At 44.0% G+C, this 25,633-nt stretch overlaps 1 protein-coding gene across 8 annotated transcripts in view; it reads right to left on the bottom strand.

The window, feature by feature from the left end:
- KCNMA1 (potassium calcium-activated channel subfamily M alpha 1) overlaps positions 1 to 25,633 on the bottom strand; it is a 725,872-nt gene that overhangs the window by 117,181 nt on the left and 583,058 nt on the right. For all 8 annotated transcript variants that reach the window (XM_059397886.1, XM_059397885.1, XM_059397883.1 and 5 more), the window contains exons 17-18: positions 19,970 to 20,056; positions 13,613 to 13,689 (exon numbers count right to left, since the gene is read on the bottom strand). In XM_059397886.1, coding sequence (XP_059253869.1) covers positions 13,613 to 13,689; positions 19,970 to 20,056 — 164 coding nt within the window. The remainder of the gene's footprint in view (positions 1 to 13,612; positions 13,690 to 19,969; positions 20,057 to 25,633) is intronic.

Below are 25,633 nucleotides of genomic sequence, written 5' to 3' on the forward strand. Positions count from 1 at the left end.
TTTTTTTTCTAACTTCTTATTAATGGTCAAAGGTGAGAGGACTCACATAGGGGTGGAGTAAATCTGCTTTCGTTTGATGGCGTGAGGTTGGCGGGGAGGCTGAAGAAACAGGAGGCGACCCCCCCCCATCCCCAAGCTGTCAGTACCAGTTAAGCCTTCCACATAGAGCCCAAAGCTCCATGTTTTCCATGGTGGGGCCGATCCAGGAGAGTAGGGAAGGACAACAGTCTCACACACAGGGTATTTCCAAGAGGATGAGACAATCCCACCCTAAGTTTTTCTTCTCTTGGCCTCCATCAATGCTTGGATTAAATTGCAGAGTTGAGAATTCCCTCCAATTATGGTTTCTCCTGGATGAAATGAAATTACACACGCTGGGTATCGCGGGCCTCACACAGGGGACACACATGTTACTATGATTGGTATGGGTGGCTCTTGCCAAGACATGACCACATATAGCCTGAATGGCTCCTTCCTTTTCTCCCCTGAATCCCTGGCCAAGGTCTTAGAGCAAGACGGTTATGTGATAACAGAAGAAGTTGTGCCTTTAGGCAAACGGGTAATCCAGGTGGCTGGTGGTTACGTTCACGGCCATCAGTCAAAGAGGTGGTCCATCTGTGCCACGATAGCTCACCACTCTGCTCTCCTCACCACCACCCCCATCTTGAATCTAGTGTCTTGCCATACATCTTAGACAAACAAATTCCTTGTGTGGTGGCGACCGAGTTCACCTTGCATCATCAAAGGAACTAGCAAGAATTCTCACAATGAGAATAAAAGGGTAAAGGTTTATACTGGGGCATCAGTACCAAAGATTTGAAAGGAACTTTCTTCCTAGAATTTTAGGCAAATGTGCCTGGGACAGTCCAAAATCCCTCTCGACACAACCTCTTTTAAAAATGAATCCTGTTTCTTGGCACTGTTCTGGAAGGACAGTGAATTTTGAGGAAGAAAAGATAATTCTCTGGTCCTAGATATAACTTTTCCGAGTGACTTGAAAATAGTTAGATGCACAGATTTTGCCTCAGACCTGAACAGCAGGTTCAAACCCCAGCACGTGGCCTGGCATACCACTCCACCAGAGTGGTATGAACCTGGGAGCCTCTATGGGTCACTGTCCCACAGGCACCCCATGCTGGCACTACCTTCCACACCAGCACAGGTCAATCAGCAAGTTCTTTGCAGGAATAAACGCGCAAGAGCGAATTGCTCTTCCCGTTCCCCCACTCCCTTGCTGCCAGAGTGAATTAACTCCTGCTGGTGAAAGTTTAGTTCATCCAGCCCTGGGCACTGAGAAGGAGAGAGACCAGGTGGCAATATGGTCACCAGCCAGTGTGCCAGGTGCTTTCAAGAGGAAGGGATGAAGCCCAGAAAAAAGGATTGCCTTCTGTCTCTCGTGCTACCGAAAATGCGAAAATAAGGTGAGACCCACACTTGAAGACATCCAAGTCTTCACATGGAAACACGGCCTCTTCTGCCCTTAGAGGAGGACCCACAACCCAGCCCCTCAGTGTGTGTGCTGGAGCTTTCTGTAACATCACCCAGGAGCCATCAGTAAAATACCGCAAAGTCCATGCTGTGGACAAGGACGAGGAAGGTCTCAGGAATCTGCTGCATGTCAGTGTTGCTGGCTGCCAGCTGCCAGACCTTGACTGGTTCTTTACCATCCCTGACCTTGTGGGTGACCAAGAAGACTGCCCTCAAGGTCCTGTGCAGTAGACTCAGGGAAATCGTGGCAGTTCGTGGCTTATCGTTTTTGTTGGTTATTTGAATTCACAATTGCTACAGGAGACCTTAGTTAAGTGCAAAATTCTCTTTTGGGAGAAATAATGATCCTTCGAATTAATCGGCTTTCTGAGGAAAGCCCTGGACTGCACCAGTCAATATAGGCTTACAGATTTTGAACACGCTTTTCCAGAACATAGGACACAATCTGGCACTGGAGGAATGAGATACAGGTTAAAAAGACAAAGTTTAAAAAATAAAAGAAGAAAGAAATCCACATTCCTCTTAACCCAGTTGTATTTTGGAAACGATCTAAGCTCACTAAAAGCAATTTTATGGTAGACTTGGCTTGTTCTCTCTACTTGTTCCCTCTCCTTCCTCCCTGCGACCCAAGCCAATGTATAGCTTTGACCCAGATATTAAGATATGCATTTCCACGCATCTTTGTGTTAATACAGTATTTGATTTGCTGTCACATTAATTTCCATTTATATTTATTTAAAGAGGGAGACTACCACTAAACTCTAATATCACCGTCCTGCACACGCCATTACTGTTGGGTCGGCGGCTCCGGGAATGCAGGAGAAACAATAGAAATGACCGCCGGGCTGCCATCTTCCAGCCTGCCCCCCTTCCCTAACCCTTGACTCTCCCACCATAAGGATGTATGCCCAGGTCACAAGTAACCCGATACCTATGCAAGAAACTGGAACATCAAGACTCCCCCAACCCTCCAATCCCCGAATACCATACCTTATATGGCTGTGAACCTATTCCCTGTCTTAACGCAGATAAAAGACCCACTCGACCCCCTCCCGGTGCGACTTCCCCGACTCCCCTTTCCAGAGTCACAGAACCTCGCCAGAGGGTGCCCACCTCCTCCCGGTGTGATTTTCCTGGCTCCCCTTCTCCTGAAACTTCCCCGGGGAGCGCCTTTAATAAATCTTGCCTTATGCCTACCTCGCCTGGTGTCGTGTTTATCTCACCTGTAAAACCTTACAATTACCAGAAGAGCAACGAGTTAACAGAACAGGAAGGGAGGCCTTCCCTGGCAGGTACGTGGGGACACAGGCAGCGAGGACGACCTATCTATCACCACATACAAGGTCACACTGGGAAGAAAACATCAGCTGGACAGACACACAAGAACCACAGGGCACACAACACAAGACGGGGATGATACCACAGACAGCACAGACACGGAACTCCGTGTGTTGGGGTCAAACTTACAGGTACGGAAACTGGTGGAGCAATCATTAACAGAGACAGAAGAAAGTGGGAAGGTTCTCTCAAGGGTGTCCATGTTAGCACGCACACGGCCTGACATGCATGAGCAGTCACGCTCAGAACGTCCGCAATCAAAACAACATGCCCGTCTCATTCTCTTGTAGATGGACGTCTTGGCTATCACCATGTGGTTGGATGGGGGAGAGGAAGAGCGGTAGTTAATGGCAAGATCACACACAGCAAGGCAGCTAGAAGGGAGCGAAAGGGATTTAACACAGGTCTTAGTTCACATTAACAGTCTTGACCCAGAAAAAAAAAAATGCAGAGTGACTGCTGGTAACAGTTTGGTTGGACATCAAAAAAAGTAGCGAAAATATAAATCGCCTTTACCGTCCCCCCCCAAGGCTATTGTGTATTATTTTTCTCCCCTCAGTAAAGTGGGTGACTACAGGAAGCGGGCATGGCTGATTACAATCAGGTTCTTGGATGAGAAGAAGAGCACGTTAGAGACAGCAAAAATGTAACCAACATTTTTCTCCTGGTACAATTAATACAGGAGGTCAAAATCTACACACAGCCAATCAATTAATTGCTTATTGGGTACAATAAATGGTTTTTGCGAGATGCAAAATATCTAATATGCAGGCTTTCTAATTTCCATCCATTTCTGGGCATTAGGCAGAGCCTAGGACAAGCTTTCATCAAATTAGATGTGAAACGATTACATGTTAATATGGAATCTGAGGATGCCTCTGCTGAACTTCCCCAGAGTGAGTTTACATGATGCCTACAGGAATTTAAATTTACTCTTGACAGAACAAATATCCAAATCTGTCCATATAAGAAATGCAGCTACTCAAGGCTAACGCTGCATATTTGACATTAAAGGCAATTCACAAATAAGAAATCACCAAAAGCATATGAGATGTTGGTCTATTGGAATGCATTTAGCTACTCATGGGTGTATTTTCTGCTTAAATCTGGGAGAATCGGAAAATCGCATCTGCTTTTCTCTCCCCACCCACTGAACATTCAGAAAGCCATCGGGCTCTCAGTTAATCATAATTTTTTCTTATATAGAAAATACTGGCCGAAATAGATTAGAGATTATAAAACATGAAGTCAGAGATTAGGTCCCACGTCAAATATCTTACTTATATTTGTGGGTAGCATTAATAGCTCTTCTAAAGCTGATATCATAGCTTCTGGCCTGCCTGGGAATCCAGCTTGCGTGCTGACCCCTCAAACCCTGCTGGACGTCACCGTAGCGGTTCTTGGGACACTTCACCCTTATCCTTCAAGCCAATTTATATTTCAGTCCGAGGAGCTTTTTGTGCCTCATTTGGATGCTACAACAGGCAAACGTGTTTGCTCATCACTTAGCATGAACCAGTCTGCTTCTCTCACAGGATTGTAGAAGAACTTCTATTTATTCCAAGCGTCATCACCAAAGAGTAAGCCTGAACTGGAGAAGTGTTACTCCTGGCGCCCACACCTTCCATTTTAAAAGTCATTTTTCCCCCTCTTTCTTTTTCTTTGTGGAGAATGGTTGCACTCTTACTTTAAAATACGGCTTGTGGTTTTGCCCTCTTTGAATGTTACAGTCACCAGGAAGAGGGGTTTAAATCTCTCAAATGGGTCAAGTCCTGTTCTAAGACCTTTATGACTTGCCATACAGTATATTTGTCAAGCAGGGGTAACGTTATGATTGTGAAGAACAGGCACTGGGGGAGATGAATGAGAGGTCCGTTCCTGTAAACTTGGCTCCCATTTTTAGTGACATGTTCTTTTAGCATCCTAGCGAACTGGTTGTTCAAATCACCATCATGCTCCCCAGCCCTCTTCCATGCGTGGTATACATCATTCCTGAGCTGAGCTGAGCTTTTACCAAAAAAAAAAAAAAAAGAAAGAAAAAGGAGAGAAGGAAAAAAACAAAAGAAAGGAAAAGTTCCACTATAGCATTTGAATTGCAAGACTTCAGCAGGCATGGCATAAAGGCACAGACACCCCAAACGGTAGGAATTCAAGTCAAGAAAGAGGAAAAAGTCTTCAGCTGAAGACACAAAAGTAAAATTATTTTACACACATCCAGATACGATGGACAACTGGTAGACCACTTGCTTATTTGGGGTCTGGTTCTTTTACTGGAAATATTGATTTGTTATTTACACAGAGGTGGGAAACAAAGATAATTTTTTTTGTTTCACTGTAAATAAATCGTTTTGAAAAAAATTTAATCAAATGCTGTAGCAGAAGAGAAGCCCATCAAACTCTGAAATGCTATGCTTCTCATTAGCAACAGTCCCTGGTTTTCATTTCCATACTGCCATTTTGGGTTCATATACAATAATAGAATCTGACACATTTATAGGGAAAGAGAGTTCTTCTATATATACCGTCTTTAAGGACAAGGGGAGGGAGGATGAGGCGGAATAACTTTGAAACGATTCTGTCAGAGGTAAGCCCATCATAATGGCTGATTTTAAACCTCGTACTTGATAAGGGCTTCAGGAGGAAACGCAACTTCAACCCAGGGCCTCTCAGGAACTGTTTGCAACGGTTATTGCTGGCTGTTCTGGAGACCATGCATTGTTCTAGAATTTCATATTGTTAGCATGCAGGAACAGGCTGAAACTGGTAATCGAAGCAGCAAAAAACCATTTGCTATAAGAAGATTAAATGTTAATTATAAGCAGTCACATTCCAAAGCAGCATATGCATAAAAAAAGCAAACATGCTATTACTCGTCATTCCTCCCCAGTGATCATTTTCACACTCATACCAAATACAAAATAGAAATCTCAAAAGACAAACAAGCACCACCACAAAAAAAAAAAAAAAAAAAAGAAAGAAAGAAAGAAAAGAAAAAACAGGAAGAATGACCAATGAGAGGCTCAAAGACAAGACAGAAACAGTTAAAAAATGATTGAGCCCCACATGTTGACAAACCTTTGTGAATTACAATGTCTAGACCAAGCTGCCACCGACTGGGAGGGTGGCTCTCTTGCTCTACTTCCGGAATAGTCCATTTTCATTGACAGCCCCCACCCCCAAGATGTCTTCACCTATACACTTCCGGGCCCACCCTCTTAACAGGTAAGGCCCATCTGACCTCCCTTCTGGTGGAGTGTGATTCATCAGGCTTGACAGATGTACCTCCCAGCCAGGAAGAGCCCTCCTCCAGGCCATTAAATGAGTCGTGAACAAGCACTCCTCAAACTAAACACGTCTGAGGAGTAGCTGTTCCATAGGATGTGGACACTGAGTGTAAAATTACACTCTCAAGTTGTAAAATAAAATTTTATCAAAATTAAGTCGTGGCTCTCCTGACTTAGAAGACACTACCCCTTGTCCCCTTCAACTGTCTCTGGCTTCCTAATCCTCCTGTTTTGTTTTAGCGAATCACAGATATTCACAACCGCTGGTGTTTTATTTCCATTTCCCCGTGACTGTTTCTTTTGCTAGAGCTGATGTAGGTTAGAAGGTTAATTTCAGATATCAGAGTGCCACTTAAAACTCCCGAGGTTAGGTTTCAAAGAGCAACTTTGAAAGTTTCAGTATTTATTTAAACCAGAGCTAAATTTCTTAATCTACTCCCTGGACACATAAAGTGACCTCTCACCCTTGGTGTTTGCTGATTTTCTTTTTCACACAGCCACCTAACACTCTCTTCCCAAATCCCAAGCCTCGGAAAAGGGATTTTTCCCCAGGATTTCAATGCAAATGTAGATGCAAAGTAGATCTAGGAGGACATCTAGTGGATCCATATGGAAGAGCAGCTAGCCAACGGACTGAACGAACTGGCCTTTCTCTGCAAGGGAGCAGGAAGGGGACCCTGTGTGCCTCCAAGAATTGACATCTTTGCAGTGTCATTTCAGTCCAGTGGTTCTGGACATTCACAGCGGACGTTAGGGGGCAGTGGGGACAAAGCAGTGAATTCTAGGAGTTGGTTCAAGAGTGGCGACTTGCACACCCCGACTTGCACACACATTGGCTCTGCCGCCACGGCCAGTAGACAGGGACCACTTCAGCAGCAGCTGGCTGGGTCTCCTCGAAGCCCTGCTAAAGCTTCCTGAGACGGGAAACAGACAAGAGCGTGTCTCTGGTAGGCATGACTACTGTAGCTACTTGTCATTCCGTCTTAGGGCTTTTGGAACTTTATGCCTAATTAATTGGTCCCCTAGGCCAACTTACTGAGGGAAAGCAGAAATATAAGCCTCTGGGGACTCCGTTTTCTCTTTGGCCCACACCACAAGGTTCTTGTTCTTGGACCGGCGCCACCGATTCCAAGAGGTTATGTGGTTGCCAAGAATGAGACCCTGATTCTCACCTCCCTCTGAAGAACTTTGTCTCAGCCCTTTTACAATTTGAGAAAAAGCTTTTATGTGCTTTCCTTCACCAAAATGGAGTGGCTATTCCTCCAATATTTCCATTATGACTTCCTAGTGCTATTTGTAGAGATAAAAATGAGGGTGTTGCCCTAATGGACATCACCAAGGCTATCTGTTTACTCCTAAGTGTTTAAAAATGGGGGATTTCTTAGACCTACTCTCAGACTACTTTTCCTGTGTCTTTGAGGGTCATGATCATGAGAGAAGAAACCTGTAGAGAAGTGGTTGGTGGAGATGTGGCTCAGTTACTGCTCCTTCCCTGCGTCAAACGGACAATGAGCTGTCACGCTCAGGATCTCTGCCGGTTAGCCCTTCTGAGCCAAGCCTGGAACGAAGAGGGAGTTGGACTCCATCCTGTGCTCAGCACCATCTGCCTCCTGCATCAGCAACCAAATTGCCAACCAATTTCCAACGGCCGAATCTTAATTTCCAGGGTGGGCTGGAAGGGGCAGGGAAAGCAGCGCTGGACTGAGAGGGTCGGGTGGAGTTTTCCAACCGCTGGAGAAAGTTTTCTAGGTTCGAATGGAGCAAGTTCACAGGAAGACTAGCATGGAGGAAGAAAATACCCGCTTTCAGTTCACAGGTACTTCTTAGATCACAATGACGTGTTTAAAATCAATCCCAGTGGAGGAAGGATGAATTCCAAGCCTGAACCCTGAAGCTGCTCTTCACAGGCTCAGCAGCAACTAAAACTAGAACTAGAAGCATCCACGGAATGAAAATGTCCACCGGGGCAGAGGGGTGATGCATTCGTTGGATGTGGGGCTGGGAATCGGCGAGCGTTCTTTCCAGTGCTATAAATGAGGAACGATGTCTTCACTTAGTAAAGTTCCTCCTCTTAGTTCCTACAGGGAGAAGAAAGATCTTCCGGGTGGTTTTCCAAGAACAGAAAGAGGGGGAAGAGAAAGCTAGTTAATGTCAGTGGCACGAAGTCTACAGAACTCGTCAATCCTGCCCTCCACAGCACACTATGGCTGTGCAAGGCAGAGGCATTTGGCACTAGAGTTGTTGGATGATTGACATCCCCTTTTCTGTCTGATTCCGAAGGATCACGAGGTAAAGTAGGCGCCTCTGCAGGTATCAGAATGGCACATGCCCTCGAGCCATCCTTCCAGGTGTTCTGCAGATAAAGGGAGCCACAAAGTCCATTTTGGCGGCCTTGTGTGACAGACTGAAGACGTCATTGATTTCTTTTGTCTGTGCACTAAGCATTCTAGAGCCTCAAACTCAGAAGACTAGCCAGAACCATATGACCCCCTCGCACAGTGCAGAGGTAATCAGAGTTCTGAGTGCTGAAATATCTCCAGATGCCAGGACCGCTGGACTGAACCGATCTGTAGGCTGGGTGCCGTGTTCAGTGGAGTCTCACGGACGTGAGTACAGACCCAACACCACTCACTCCTGGTGCCACCGAGGGCAGCATGGCTCGGAGTCACCCACAGAAACACTGGCCCTGAAATGGCCACATCTTGTTGGGTGAGAGGGGCCCTACTCTGTGAGTAAGTCAGGGGCTCAGAGACTTACATTCACTTGTTCCAACTTCTACCTAGCTCACTAATGAAATGGAACATGGTCCTTGAGCCAACGTTTCCACCTGAAACGAGTAAACGGATCTTCCAAAAAGCCTAACACCCATAGCAGAACTGGGTATGTCCTAGTGGGTATCGATTGGAAGGGGAACTTTATTTTAAAAGCAAGGGAACTTCATAGACTGTAGGAAATAATTACCACTGTGGAAATACTTGTGTCCAGTGAGGGGGCTTAAGATACTGACAATCCCAAAGTCTGGTATCCAATTAATTCTCTAGCAAGCACTTTCTCACATAGAGAGGTATGCATATTGTATTAAATACATTGCTCTCTCTATAAAATATCTCTATGCTTATATATAAAAATGTTCATTTTTACATATAAAGTACTGGTACATATCTCATATATATCACAACATGGGAATATATATGTAGCATATGTGTTTCCTTCAGGATACGAATTCAAGCTCAGTAGCAGAGACCAGGTCTGATTTATCAAAGGCAAGCATGACAATGACCCCCAACTGACGAGGCATCTACAGCTAGAGTGGTAATTACCTCAGCCTACTCAGTGTCCCCTAAAGGTCCCGAGACAAGGCCTTCAAGAGAAACACTGTGGTCAAGCTCTTATTTTCAAATAGAAAAATAAGACAGCGCCAGAAGCTGGCAAGAGGCTGGGGGATGGAAAGATGAACGGAGGTGTGGGGACAGGGAACGGGGGGTCCCTGCTCTGCGGGGGGGGGTCTCTACCTCCAGGCTCCTCTGCAGACCATGTTGGATGAGGGAGTTGGGGCATGATGTCACTGCTACATGCAACATAAATACCAAAAGAAAAAAAGAAACTGAAACTGTACAGAAAATAAAAGAAGTATCTCTTCTAGAGAAAGACAGGGGGAACTGGACTCCGGGCTACTGGGAACCCGTTTTACTCACAATATATCACTACCAGTGTGCAGTTAAAATAGAGTAGGGGCCGTATTCCAAGGCAGCAAAGAGAAAAAAAAATAAATCAAAAATATGTCAATGATTAGAAGTTCAAGAAAATTCCTTCAAACACATCAATTCAGACATGACTTGTCCCCTGGGAGTCCACCCTTTGGCAAACTTTTACAGGCTGGGGGAAAAAATGTAAATCATTAGACCAGGTTTGTTATACAGAAGAAGAAAATGGGTAAATAGTAGATTCTGAGAACTTGCTCCTTGGCCAGACAGCTGAATTTGACTCTCTTCCTTGATGGAATGCTATGAAGAAATGGAAAGAAATGCAAAAGTTAAACTATACTACCACAGAATTTCCAGAAATGGAATGTCCACACTCGGTATTTCTCCAGATAGTATGGCATGAAATGTTCAAGGCGAATGGGGAGGTGGGGGTGGGGTTGGAAGGGGGAAGAGCTAGGTTGGGAGGGGAGGGTTAGGAAGCTGTGGATAAAGACCAATGACTGTCACCAGCTCTGACCTCATGGAGGTGGATCATTCTAGGGTGAATTATTAACACCTGGCCTAAGAGGTTTGGACCAACGACTGTGTGGGTCAGCTGCCCTCTCCAACCTAGGGCACTGGGCAGTGTGCAATCAAAGGCACAGGAACTTCCCCCTCTCCCCCACCAATGCATCATTCACAGTTCTAGCTCCTTCTAATGAAAGTTTCTTTGCAACAAAAAGCTATCTTCCCTAATTTCCTGTCTTGCCTGGTATGCATGGGGAGGTTCATGTTTAATCATTCACTTTATTCTGACCACCCCTTACACATACATATCTACATCCTGCCCTCTGGAACACAGGCTGTTATAGCCTTTTAATTAGGAAGAACAATATTTGGACAATTTTGATTGTTATCAAACATTAACCTCACAGCCAGAGGCCTCTATGAGATGAAGGGTCCAAGAGGGAAGGGGGTACAGAGAGCCAAGGGCAAGACCCCCGTCATGCCGGCTCCGCTTTGGGAGGCAGTCCTTCCGTGACAATCCATGCCATGCATGGGGAGAGAGCACACACGTCACCAGCTGAACCAGCTCTAAGGGGAATGAAGAGAATATGATTATTTCAAACAATTGTGTGCCTCTCCCTCCAGGATGAAGTTAAAGTCAACTGCTGATGGCTTGCCTGGAACCAGGGTGCCAAAATATTCTAGAGGCCAAATCCTCATTTCTAGGGACCTAAAAGCTTTCTGCTGAGTTCCATTGTAGTGCCTAGTGGGGAACACCCAGTATCAGAGACATTTTCTCTCCATCATTCCACCTTCTACCCTTGCCTTTCTAGACTGTTCTCTGCCCCGTCACCATGGAGATCATCTAATATAGGACTTGATGATGTTGTGTCCTAGCTCAAATCTCCCAGTGGCTATATCAATTATAGGACTAAAACCCAAGGTTTCTCATCATAGCCTCTGACTTCCTCTATGACCTCATCTCATTCCACTCCTTCCCCATTTCCACCAGCCCCCCTTCCTTCCTTCCCTCTTTCCTTCCTTCCTTCCTTCCAACACTTCAAACTTTTTCCTGCCTCTTGACTTTGGCCCTTGCTACCAACCTGGACAAAGTCTCAGCTTCAATGTCACCTTCTAAGGGAGGCCTTCTAGACCTTTCTGGCTAAAGCAGCATCCTGACAATTTCCCTATACCCTCAGTCTCCTCTATCTTCATGGCATTTGACTCTATATGCATTTAATGGTTTGTATGATCATTGTTTGTCTCCATTCACTAAAGTGAAGACTTCAGAAGAACACTGATGTTATCTGGCTCACCCCTCCATCCCTGGCACCAAGAATCCACCTGGCACAAAGAAAGCACTCAGAAATATGTGGATGGCTAGTCAATAAGTGAATGTCAGTGGTACTCCATGGGACCAGGTTCTGTGGCACATGTCTGGTCATGAATAATTGGCCCCAACACTCTCCTGCATTTCCCAACTCCCTCCACTATGAGAGTTTCCTTACAAACGAGTTGACCCTTCTGTATTTGTCACTCTCGTTGACTTTCATCTTGGGATACTGTGTTCCTCTGATGGAAATGATCTGGGGGATGCCTGGTTATCTGAGCTGTGTTTCTGTGTGCACGGCCAACCAAGCAGGGCTGGGATGGACGTCCTGGTGAGGAGAACCTTTTGTGTCAATGAGTTTAGGGTATTGGAAGTAGAGTGGATTTGTTCTGGGCATTACACACACTTAGATGCTCCCCTTAGGTTGTCAGAATCAGAGAATTCTTAGACCTCAAGAACTTAGTGTCTCTGACTGAGACCTTAATAAATACTCATCTTAGTAAGGTGTCAGAGCTGGGTGGGAACGGGGCCATGCGTGTAGAGTCAGTGGAGAAAGCAAAACAATGGGCCTAAGCTGCCCCAAACTTGGGAACCAGCCTCGGAGGATTTCTACAGAAACTCTTCTGGACCAAGAGCGCTCCCGTGGGTATTTGCCTAAGAGATCAAGTGTCTTTGTGCTGCACCAGAGCGATATTTATATCTTACTGGTTTTTCATTACTATGACCCCTTTAGGAATGCAGTGAAAAAAGCCCTAACTTTGGTTGGCATATCCCAGGAATAGTGCTCTTCTATCCGGTTTCTGCTTGTGAAAAAGTATTTTATGGGGCGATCTTTCATAACTGTGATTCTACTCTTCAGACCCAAGGTCATTGCCTTGCCCTTCTCTCTTGCAAAAATCATCAGAACACTGAGTGCACAGCATGGAAAGGCCTTTGGGTGAGACTGAACCCCTGTGTGTTGGGTCTGTGTGACTCTTAGCAATCTCATCCTCCCACTAAACTTGGAGACTTAGTTTCCTCTTTTTGTAAAATGGAATTAATGACATCCCCTGACAATTACCCAGAGTTAGGGTGAGGATCAAAGAAAATAATGATCATAAATAAGGCGCTCTGAAAACACTAAATCACCATAGCAAGGCATCATTATTATTATTGTTGTTTTCTTTAGGGTCATGAACAACTTCTATTAGGCAATACAACATAATGACCTCAGGAGGCATGGCTTTCTCGAGGCATGCCCACTTTAAGTCCTGGTTTCTTGGGAGCTCATGATCCAACGTTCCTGACTTACCATATCTTTCTCAAGAGGTCCCACTGACAAGCTGCTTTGGAAGAGATTTGAGATGGAATATGCCAGAAGCTACTGAGCCCAATCTAGTCTACCCCAAGGAGCAATGGTGTTTGAGTTTGGTTACTGGAGAAATGGCAAATAAAGCTGATTGGTGATGCCCAAGTTCTCTTCCTGGGCCAGTCTGAAGAAACTACAAGGGAAAATTCTGGATCTTGGTATCAAACCTTACAGCAGTCCCAAATGGAAAAAGAGTCAGCACCCATTTGGGACAGCGTCCTCGGACTCAGTTTCCCTTTCAGCCCCAGAGCAGCCATCCTCACACTGGGTGGTCCCACATCCACTGGAAATCACTATGTAAAAATACTTCCTCCTCCATGGTCTTAGCTGCCTTCCTTTTCCTAGACCGCATTGACCGCATTCAAGTGTACACAACCACCTGGGCCTCCCTCCAGGGTTCAGAGGTGGGGATTAGGCACCAGGTTCACTCAAAGGTGTGGATGCTGGTGATTTTCCATCCTCTGCTCTAATAAAGCAAGGACAAGCATTTTTTCATGTCTCTTTAAACTGCTGGGTAAAACATAAACATATTCAAGAAACCTCTTGATGTTTAGTGTTTCTTTAATAGGAAAAGGAGAAGGGAAACAAATTTGGGGAAAAGAAAAGGGGGGAGGGGGAAAGAAACACTACTTACGCCGTTTGCAGCCGCATTTTTTTATTCTTTTGGGATCTGTGATGTCATCGTGACAGGCCTTGCAGTAAAAAAATGCCCTGGAGAAAGAGAATGGAAAAACTGACACATTTCATAATCTGCTCGAATGAAACGAGCACCACATTTCCTCCACCGTGGTGCCAAATTAATGAAACACGCCGGCACTAATTTCCTTTCATCTTTGGAAAGGTTTAGACGTTTACAGACGGAAATGTTTGTTGCAAGACTTTTTATTTCAAACACAGGATTCTGCAATTTGAGTTAGTGCTTCTTTTAATAAACTTTCCTTTGAAAAGGAACTGGGGGAATGGCTGCTGATGGGACACCCTGGGTCTGCTCGTCTTTCATTGTTGAGCACAGCATCCAGTGCTGCTCATGAGAACATGTGGGCAACCAGTCCCAGGCCCTTGGTGGGGAAGTTGAATCCATCTCCGAAACCCTCGCTGTCTGGTCAGGTATTTATGGAAGGGACCGTAAGGAGAGAGTTCTGCCATCAAATAAAAACTAAAGCCTTATCACTCAGAAAATACATTTCTTTCCAAAATGAGAGAGGTTAAAGACACAGGTGGACAGGCAAAGACAAAAGCTGTGAGTCAAAGGCGTCCTCTGTCAAATTTCTTCTGGCAGTTCACAGCCCACGTTTGCTCCCATACTGGAAGAACCAACTCCCATACTCTCTGGCCCTGAGAACATGTAATAAATGGAGGTTTTCTTCTCAAGGTAAAGCACAGCTCAGCTGAGCATTGCAATGGGGTGGGCAGAGGGCACTCTAGGGTTGGGTATCTAATGAAAGCAACCAATAAGAAAATCCCCTTGACTCACTTAAGTGTCAAAGTGTGATTACCAATCACGTTGGCTGTGTCAAAGATACTCTGGATGAGACAAAAAAAGATCATTCAAGCACAGAATGCAAAGGACCTAGAAGAACAGCACTGAAAGCCTAGATCCTTTCAGGACAGGGGATTACTAGGATAAGATTTCACTGGAACAACCTCACAAGCTCTGGATATGGGGACCACCAAAGTCCTTGGCTTCACTATTCCCAGTGTGAAATTGAATGCCAGGTATAAACATGGTCTTCCCTTGACCAAGACTATGAAAAAAGAAATACAATTCTTGACCATTCTATTCCAAGTTTCCTTTTTATGTTTTCACAAAACTTGCACATGATTGGCAGCAGGTGCAAACCAATATTAAGACTTTGGTATCTGGAAGAGACCTTGGAGGTCCCCAGGACTCCATGTCCCCATCTGTAAGCTGAGAAGGTTGTCACAACCTGCCCAAAGTCATCCTGTGCTGGGCTCAGCTGGCTGCAGGACTTCTAAATCCAAGCCCAAAGCTCTTCATGCATTAGCAGCTCATTCACTGTTTCTTTAAATGCCAGTGTTCAACCATGTTGAGAAAGAAGAAAGAAAGAAAGAAAGAACGAAAGAAAGAGAGAAGCAAGGAAGGAAGGAAGGAAGGAAAGAAAGAGAGAGAGGAGGGAGGGAGGAGGGAAGGCAGGAAGGAAAAAGGTAGCTAATTATTTGCCCTGAGTGGCCATGTGGCTAAGAAAGGGGAAGGATAGGAATAGAGGAAGCCATTTTGTTTCCGCCATTTTCTCTCCCACCTGATGTTCCTCCATATAATAATAACGACAAGAGTAACAGGAAACATTTATAGAACACAGACTGTAGGTCAGGTGCTATTCTAAGCACTTTATAAGGATTAATGAATTTGATCTTCAAACACTTTGAAGGAGTCGTGATTATTATCTCTGTCTTACAGACAAGGAAACTGAAGCACAGAGAGATTGCATGACTTGCCCAAGGTCATGCACAGCCAGGATTCAAGTCCAGACAGCCTAGTCCCAGAGTTCAACGTCTTAAAGACGTTTCTAATAGATGATGAAACATTGATAAGTCTGATTAGACTGTTGAGAAGATAACGTAGATTTTTACTTCATGAATTAAAGCTAGATTCTGAAAATAAAGGTAAAGTTAAAGAGTGAGATGGGGCAAGGGAGTGGGGGTAGGGAGGGTCTCTGGTCCACAGTCCTGGAGACTCATCCCCTACCTGGAGGGAGCACGGTACCTAAGCTCCAGTTGAGTTTTGCCAGGTGGTACTTCTTTGCAAGCACCATGCTCTTCCCCACTCACTTCTATTTCTCTCATACTCAGCTGGCAAAGTCCTCCCCTTACTGCATACCTCAACCTGAGCAGCCAAGCGGTCAGGAAAGGAAACACAACTGTGCTGACTGGTCTTACTTAAAATCCATGGCCATGGATTCCAGAGGACTTTTCACACACCTCAGGCCTCCTGCATATCCCCTTCTTCCACCTCAACCCTCTCTGCTCTCCTCCCCACTTCCTCTCCTGCTTAACTCCACCCCATCCCCAAGTGGCCCTCAGTTGATGACCTTGACACACACATCATCGAGAAGACCAAATCTCCATACCCCGGAAAGCCAGAGTTTAGGGTCTCTTTGTTCTCTGGTGTCCTCTTCTGTTCAGCCAATGGGAAGAGCCAGCAGGAGACTGGAGGATGGGAAGGGAGAGTTCCTCCCTGCTGAATCACGAGTTGGTCGTAGACCCATCTCCACACTAGAGAGGGCTCAGCTCCTGCCAAACAGCTTTTTCTACACTACAGCTTCTCTCTCCAGGCTCTGATAGCTCTTTCCCCTTGACTCGTAGATTCAGGGCTGAGAATGGTTCCCCTCTGTTGCTATCTCTGGGGTGCTCTGCCATTCCTTGTTTGTTCTCCCTAACTCTCCGCCCACAACTTTATATGGTCCCTTCATAAAACTCCTCTTTTCTTATTTAGGTGTGTCATTTGCTTCTTGCTAGGACCCTCCCTGCTACAGCACCCAAACTGACACCTCCAGCCTTCATCTTTTCCCCCAAACTCCAGAATCTTAGATCTAACTGCCTTGATGATATCTCTATGTTTATGTTTGGTTACATATCGCCTACTTAACATAGCCAAATAGAATTCTTAATTCCCTATACCCCAAACTTGCTCCTTTTCTAGCTTTCCCCTTCTTGGTAAGGTGAGGAACCAACATCCACCCAACTGCAGAAGCTACAAATCTAGGCTCCATTCTTGATTCCTCTTTTTCTGCCTTCCTTCTTATATGCAGTCTACCAGGGGCCCACAGACTCTCTAGTAAAATATATTATGACTCGGTCTCCCTTCTCTTCACCTTCACTCACTTGTCTAGCCCACGTTATTCCCCCTCAGTTACACAATGTAATCTCCTTGTCTCTGGGCCCCCTCCCTTGTTGCAGTACATCCCATTCTTTAGAATAAAAGGGAAAGACCTTTCAATAATGTAAATCAGCCTACATCACACCCAGCTTAAAACCATCAATGACTCCATTTTATAACAACCCAACCCCTGCATCAAGTCCTATGGGAGCGAGCCCTGCCTTTCTCTCTCACCTCGTCTCCCCACACTACTCCCTCAGACACACTTTCCATCCCTTGGCTTCCTGCACACAACACTGTTTCCACCTTGTCCCCTCTTCCCTTCTCATCTTTGTGTGATGGACTCTTTCCCATCACCCCCATTTCTGCTCAAATATGGCTCCTTTTAGAGCAGCCTTCACTTAAACACAATCTAAATCAGTGACCCAGCTGCATTAATTCTTTGATTAATGTACCACAAATAAACAAAACTGTAATTCTCTCCTCCCTAGAACATGAGCTTCTGGAAGCAAGGGCTTTGTTTCTCCACTGCTCCCCTGCATCTGGTACAGAGTGTTCTAGAAAATGAGTGACCTGCAGACATTTGATGGATGAACGAGTATGAGAATACTGCCCAGTAACGCTAGATCTGCAAGTTTTTCAGGAGAAACCAGGAACAGGGATTTTTAAATAAAATATGAGGAAGTCTTCCTCTTGGCAACTCATTTATTTGTTAAAATCGTCAAACAAACGAATTCTGTCTGCAAGCCAAACTAGGTCAATGGGGCACCATTTTGTGATTCCTACATCATAGACTATGGGCCAAGTTCATTTAAAAAGAAGAATATGTAGGGCAAGGAATAGGGGACAAATGACTGAATGTTCACCCCAAAGTGAATTTTCTAAGACTGGAGCGGATGGTTTCACTCCTCTTTTCCTATAACAGTGCATCTGAAAGTTTCTGTGAGCTAAAATCCATTAACTTCTTAGGTTGCTTTTTTTGTAGCAGAGGGTACAAACTCAATCCTGGATCATCATAATCAACTTTTCCATTTTTACAAAACTTGTTTAGTTTCATTCAAATCTCCAAGGCCCTTTCTGTGGTTTTCTGCAGTCTTCATCTATTTGAAATCCCCTAACTGACAGCATTTGCTCTGACACATCACACACTATGGAAAATTACAGGCTGGTGTTGTAGCTGATTGTGTCAGCATGTATTTGTGAATACCATAAAGCACTGAAATGAGACATATTGCACTCCCTAATACAGGAGGTAATTTGTTTTTTGGACTGCCTGGTATTTGTGACATTCATTAGCGAGAGATGCAATAGGAAATAGAATTACACAAATGGGAGTTTCGTGTTATATTTGCTATCTGGGAGGTACACGTGATCTACAGCACCGCTGTGCTCCCCAGCACACCCCACCCCCCACCCCATACAGGCTGTTGAGATGCTGCCTGTGTGTCTCACAGTCTAGAGGTGAGCACAACCAGGGGATCTGGTCGGGGTTGTGGGGGGGTCCTCAGTCCCATTCATCTCCACTTTCTGCTCAGGTGGACCCAGTTCTCTAGGTACTCCTGAAGAACAGTCAAGGTCCATGAACTGGATAAGAAGGTTTTCCTGTTTCCATCTGAATAATGGCAATTCTTTCCCAATTTGTAGAAGTAAGTTTAAGCCATTAGGTCAGTTTAAAGAATTTTTCTTTGTTGTTGTTGTTGTTGTTGTTTTTGTTTGTTTGTTTGTTTCTCCACTGCATTTTTTTTCCCTCTAAAAGCTTTTATAACTAGTATGGTTAATTGCGGGAGTGTGTGAACAGGAAAAAAGTAATAATAATCATCAGCTGTCGAATATCCTGTTTCTGTGCTCAGCACGTCAGGCTCACCTCTTGGCACATCATTAAGAAGGTAAGCTCTGGCACTGGACTTCCTGGTTTTAGATCTTGGCTTTACTTCTCATGAGTGGTGGGGCTTGGGGAAAGTTAGCTCACCAATCTGTACTGTGGTCTCCTCATGAGGAAAATGAAAATAGTAATGCTACCTATCTCACAAGGTTGTTGAGAGGATGACGTGAGTTCATGGTAGCTGGTACTTAGAGCAGGGCGGGCACACATTAAACTATGCATATGAATCTGCTAGTATTATTAAATTTGGTAGAAAGTGTGGGTTTGGGGAAAAGGAAAGACCATTTCCTATCTGGGCTCTGCCACTTGCTTATGTGCTGTATAACCTTTGGACAAATCATTTATCCCAACCTTACAGATGAGGAAACCAAAGCCCAAAGGGTTGTAGAAGACTCATCTTATGAGGTTATTCTGAGGCCTAGCAACAACAAATGTAGAACAGTTAGCACAGGCCTGGCTTTGAGTGAGAACTCATTACATGAAAACAATAGACTTCCATAAATAATTATAGGCCTTTCACAATTAATCATTTATTTGAAATATTTTTCATAACATAATTGTTAAAGTGAATGACTATCAGAGCCACATTTTCTGCTAATAAGTTTTTCAGAGTTCATAGGATAGACTCAAATATAATAATATTCCATGGTGTTCTCCAAAGAGCCCTGTGATTGTTAGGCTACTTAAACAGGTTTAAGGACACTAATAAATGTGTCATAAAACACTGAGGTCAAGGATATCCTGAGCTGTACCTACAGAGGCTCAAGAATTGAACCTGACAACTTCAACTTCTTGCCTAGAAGGCCACAAATAGAAATACAGCTAATTGAATATTTCATGTGAAATTAACCCAAACCTTTGGAGACTGCATTTGGCACTTAGATTAGAAAGCTGATAATACACGAGTAAATCTGCCTAGACAAGGGACTAGACAAGGGACCAGTTGTCCTGTGTTATATTGTTGTGGGTCATCAAGAATCAGGATGACTCTGAGCACTTGCTTCAGTTCTCTGGGACTCAATTTCCTCTTTTAGAAAATTTTATGTATTACTCTAATTCAAAGATGTGGAATCAACTACGTGAAGAGGAGTCCATGGAAACATCTGAAAGCATAATCTCTTTTTCCTAAGGCTGGGCACCACTGATACCCATGGACACATTAAGAAGTTTTGGGTGTAGGGTCCTATACGTATTGAAAGCATGCCCATCACGGTGGATCAAGAGGTCTATGGCTGGGCCAGAAAAGAAGGCAGATAAATAAGAACTCTTACCGTTTAACTTCTTTGGCATCACTCGCGATGAAAAATCCTAAAGTGCCTTCTTGGATCTTAAGATGGTTTCCAGGGTTAATTAATATACTGCTCAGTGAACAAAAACAAACAAAGAAGACACATTTGTGAGGTCATGTTCTGAACAAAACCTTGAAGACCACATTGTACTACTAATTGTATAGGGGGCCCACTAGTCTATTGCTTTTCCCAAAGATGTTGTCTAGAGCTTGATGTCCACAGTCCCGGACATTTCAGTGGATGATGCCATCATAAAGCTCTACTGGTCAATTCCCAGGTTGGCATACTCCCAGTTGCAGCAATCAAAGCACATCTAGTTTTCAGGGCTGGGGTGTATAATGCGGTTGCCATCGTGGGCTTCTGATCTGCTACGCAGCCCTTTAGAAACTTCTATTGATGGTCAACATTGCATGTTATTGGTCTAATAAAACTATTGCTGTAACAATTTTCCATTAGATGACAGAGCATTAATGGGACCCCTATATGCATCCAGCAACATACACGTACACATGTATTACTGCAGGGAATGGTACACGACACCTGTAACCAATGCAGAAGCAAATATCATATCTGCACAATGTTGGTAAAGACATGTACGTGGGATCTGAGGGCAAACAGTAAAAAAAGAAAAATGCCAGCAGTTGGAAATGATTCCAGTCTGCTTTTACCAAAATGCATGGGAGTGTTTGAAGAAAGTGTGTGTCTGGTATATCCCGATTGGGGCAAACTGTAATTAAAAAGCAAATGCAAATCATTCCTAAAAAAAACTTCCCTTTGCAGGGAAGTGCAGACCTAAATATAGACAGTCCTATTTCAAAGTTTTATAAATAGATTAGCTGACCAAGTTGTGCTTGGACTGAAAAAAAAAAAGAGAGAGAGAGAGAAAGAGAGATACGTCTCCTCATCTAATAAATGGGTGAAACAAGTTTAATTTTCTGCAGATCAAGAACAGAATGCAGGAATGTATTATAAAGAGACTGAGAGGCTTTGGGCTTAATGGACAGGGAATTTAGGTACTCTGAATGTAGCAATAGATACAACAGAGGTATCTCTGATCTGAAAAGCCGGCTTTGAGGTCGTAGATGTTCAGAATCAGGCTAAAGGAAGTCCGCAACTGTCTAAGACAATCAAAATGGAGGACGATAATTAACATGTAATTTTTCACTGCTGGCAAAACTGTTCCAGGAAAGTGCTGCAGCCAACAGAGTGATGCATCTGTAGTAATAGAGGAAGGACCCAGGTGAACTTTTGTTCTGCCGGGAGGACTCAAGAGTGGATCATTATGGCAAAATAATTGTTTGTGGTCGCAAGAACATCCACTATTACCCATAACGAGACCTGACAGAAGGAAACCGATCTTGTGTCATCACTGTTATTAACACTAAATAATAGCCAGGGACCACGATGATTGGTCTGTTCTGCCATGGAACCACAGGCTACAGTGAAATTCTTCACAAATCAGGAAGCAGCAGACCACACTAATAGCAACAGCTTGCAACGGGCAGCGGCACTGGACAGGCGCCTCCTAATTACCCCCCTGCCAATTCTTTACATCGGCTTAATAGCCCTCTGACTTCTCATGATCATGAGGGGAAAAGGGTCAAGCTTATATAGCTTAGATGGACTCCTTTTTCAAAGCCAATTAAATGTGATGTCGTAGAGGAGCAGAATTCTGGATTTTGCACACTTTCTTACCCTCTTTGCTGTAAGGCAGTATGTGGACGCCCTGGCTCTGTGATCAGAAATTGCACCCAAATTCCAGTATCTCCACTTAGTAGCTGTCTGGCTTTGGGAAAATAACTAAATCTCCCTCAAACTCAATATCCTCACCTACAACGAGGATGAAAATCATAGCTTTTCTTCAGAGGACTGAAGATACAAGATACTGCACAGAAGGCTCAATGCATATTGGCTATTGTTATTATTTATTATTACTGCAAAAAAAAGGTAAAGCATATTTTGTTTTCAATGGAATTATCATGTTTTCTTTAGCGGGCCCCACAGAATGGAACACAGGGCTCCTTATCAAAATATCATGTCTGTAACGAAATGAATTTACAGGGTGAAGAACTGTACATTCCAGAATAGTGTACAAGAGCATACATGAAAAATTCTGGGTACGTATGGTGTATAAAGAAGCTAATTCCTTAGAGCTGGAAAAAGCTCCATTTTGGTATGTATTTATACCAGAGCGTAAAACAAGTTGTGAGTAAAAAAGAAAATCCTATCTTGATTTCAAGGATGCAATTCAAAAGAAGAAATTTGACACTCATCAATGTCTTGGTGACATATATGTGCAAAACAAGCTTTGCACGGGAACCTTTTCCATATTATGTGCTTCATTAATTGCACTCCAGTGATCAAGCCCACTGTATCATGGGAGGAAGCCAGTGAGAGTAAGCTTCCTATCAGTAAGAAGTTTCTTTTCATGTCCTCTGTTCTTTATCAACAGTGAACAACAATCGGCTTCCAGTGAGAATGTGGGATTGTCATTCCAGGGACAGCAGGTTGAGATCATTTATTACAGCTGGAAAGCCTGCTGTAGTCAAGAGAGTGTGGTCACAGGGAGAGATCTGGGGCACTGATGGGAGGCAGGTTTGTGTTCAAACGTGTTGCCCTGCCAGGGCTGGTTAAGCGAGCAGGTTACTTGTGTCAGGCCTAGAAGTTCAGACTCTGGCCCAGCCTCACTCTTCTACTTTGTGAAATGGAGTGAATAATCTCAATTACAGTGTCACTAAGAGAATTAAAGTACATTCTGTGTGCTCAGTGCCTGTCACGTAGTAGATCCTTAAGGCACGGTCACTATTAAAAGTAAGCATGGTTATTAAAATAACTGAATGAGAAGCAAACAATCTCCTGCACGGTCTCAGCTCTCCATTTTGCCCTTGATGCCAATCAATTACCGGGAGGCCCCCTATTGACATTTGAAAGGTCTTTTTACTGACTGCAGTATCTAAAACATGATATCCCTCGATGACATCTGGAGATGGGCTAATTTGGACTGGCTTTTGCCTGCAGAGTGGAGTGTCTCTCTGTTCCCCAAACCTCATGCACCGCCAAGGACATCACTGCCCGTGTGATTCCAGGGTGCCTTCTCATTCTCTTCTGGAGAGGGCTTAACAAGGAGCAAGAGGCTTTAAATCATCTCTTCACATCATGTGTGAGGCTGTAGGCTCACATTAGCAGGTATCCAGATCAGGCTTCTGGGTAGGAATTGAAAGAATGAGCCCAGACCTTGTGAATAATGCAGGAAAGAAATCCAGATACATAACAATGTTCACTGTGCTGGATTCCACTGATATATTTAAGGGTTTGGCTAGAGAAACATGTGCCCCTGATTCCAGGGCCCACTGCAGAAAATACTCCCTATTGGAAGGGTACAAGTTTTCAGACTCTTTGAGGAAATGTGTTACTCTAACACTGTAGACATTAATTCTTCTATCTACATTCCAAATCTAGAAAATTTAGATAAAATGTTAATCTTCCTCTTTTTGAAAATATAAAAAAGATAAGGATCCTAGACAGAAGTAATTTTTTTCCCACCAAAGTGCCTATGGCCCTCGGAATAGGTTATTGACCTCCTACTGGGTATATGTAAATCTTTCCAAAGGTCTTTGATCTCTTAAAAGCATATCCAACATTAAGTTTGCTTTGTTCTTATGACTGAAAGAAGTCTCCCTCCCTGTGCATCACGTTAAATCAGTCCTTGGCTCCAATTTTGTCTCATTCACTTGCTTATCAGAGATAAACTTCAAAATATGTCATGTAAAGAATCAAGAAAATCTTTAAGAAAAAGTCCATATATCAATGAGCAGAATTCCAATAGGGACCTCTTCGTGGCAGAGATGGACTCTCCCTCATTTCAAGGAACACATAAATTATCCTCTTTCGTCTATGGCCTTGCTAATTTCAACAGAAAACATTCAGTGGCAGCTGGAGGCAAAGGGCTTCTCTAGCTCCTTCCGCCAGGAGCCTTGCCCTCTCTTTCTCTTTGGCTCTCAGACTACTTTTGTATCGAGATTCATTCTTTGGCTCCTCATCCACTATAAGGACACAAGAACATACTTTCTGTGGGGAACCCGTAGTTGAAAAAGAAGAGTGAAAAGCAAGATCACATTTTATTTATTTTTGTAAGTAAGTTTCTTGCAGCTGCCAGCTTAGAGTCCAGTATGCAGTAGGCACTCTTCAACTACGTGTGGAATGTATAAAAAACATAAATCATTGGTCTCTGCTCCAAAAGTGTTCCTTTCCCTCTCCAGTAAGGAGAAAGGTAGTCACACATGTTCTTTCAAAGTGGCAATTCCTCTCAGTCACCCCTACTAAAGGAGTGACCACACCTTTCCAGGGGGGGTGGCAACTGCGCTAACAATCTCCCAGATGCACTAAGTACAAAAATTTAAACATACAGATGCGTAAACAGTCACTTAGGGAGGAGGAGCAATTGATTTCAACGTTGAAAGCCCCCTTCAGAGTTGAAATAGAAAACACCAGAACATAGTACTGGCTAGCAGGGCTCAAGTCCACAGAAAAATGTCCCCATCAGGTTCCTGAGGGAGGGGAGCTCGAGCCCTCAAGCTACAGTGCATTTTATTGTGTATGTCTTGCTGAACTTTAGTCAGGTTGGAGACTTGGGGCTTGACAGGGCAAAATGATTTATTCCTCTTCTCCACCACTTACGCATAACAACTAGGAAACATCTACTTATTCCTTCTTCAATCATCATAAACTTTGTTTGCTGTTTTCGGAGACAACCAATGATGAATAGTTCAACTGAACCCTATTTTTTAAAAGAAATCGTTTATCCATTATGGGTAACTATGACAGGTGTGTATTTCTCCCTGGCCACCCCTCCGCCCCCTGCCTCAATTTTTGGTAGGTGTAATGTACCATTCCCCGAACAATTACGGAACTATCAGTCACATGAGAATATCACCGTACTTGATAACATGATAATTATATCTGTGTCTAGCAAGCTGATGGGACTTCATTAACTAGAGCAAGGGAATAAGAACCATCTGAGACTTCAGTTCATGCTGTGCCCAGATGAACGACACCACTGGGGAGTGGCCTCTTTGACCACCCACGGTCATGTATGATTGCTATTGGGTGGGACTTGGAGCCAATTGTTCTCCTCTCAGGAACACAACCGACCTGCGGTTTATGGGCTGTGTGAGGGCACAGCCTACAGAAACCACGAAGCTCAAATCGTATTGCCTTTCCGGAACTTTCCATTTTTTTTCTGGGCTTTCAAATATATGCTGCTGGAGTCCCACACAACTAGACACACACACTTTTACTTAGAGACTATATGTAGGAGACACAGTGTGTATTCCATGCTTCAATGTATTTGAGCCCAGTTTGCTCACACAGAGACACCATAATAAAGATTGCTCCCAGTCGGTCAGACTCAAACATCTGCCACCACAGCCCGCCAATGATATGGGCAAGGAACTGTTCAGCCTGAACCCACCACGATGAGTTTAGAAGTGGCATTTAAAAATATATTTGGCACATAGAAGCCATAGGGGATAGGGAAGAGACAGTTCGTTTGGGAGGGAAAATGGCCGCTATTTGGTTCTGGGAGCAAGCCATGTCACTTTGTGGTACACTTTACAACAAGTCATGCTATGTCACAACATGCCTCCA

This window comes from Mustela nigripes, chromosome 4 (genome assembly GCF_022355385.1).
Source record: "Mustela nigripes isolate SB6536 chromosome 4, MUSNIG.SB6536, whole genome shotgun sequence".
Classification (NCBI taxonomy): Eukaryota; Metazoa; Chordata; class Mammalia; order Carnivora; family Mustelidae; genus Mustela; species Mustela nigripes.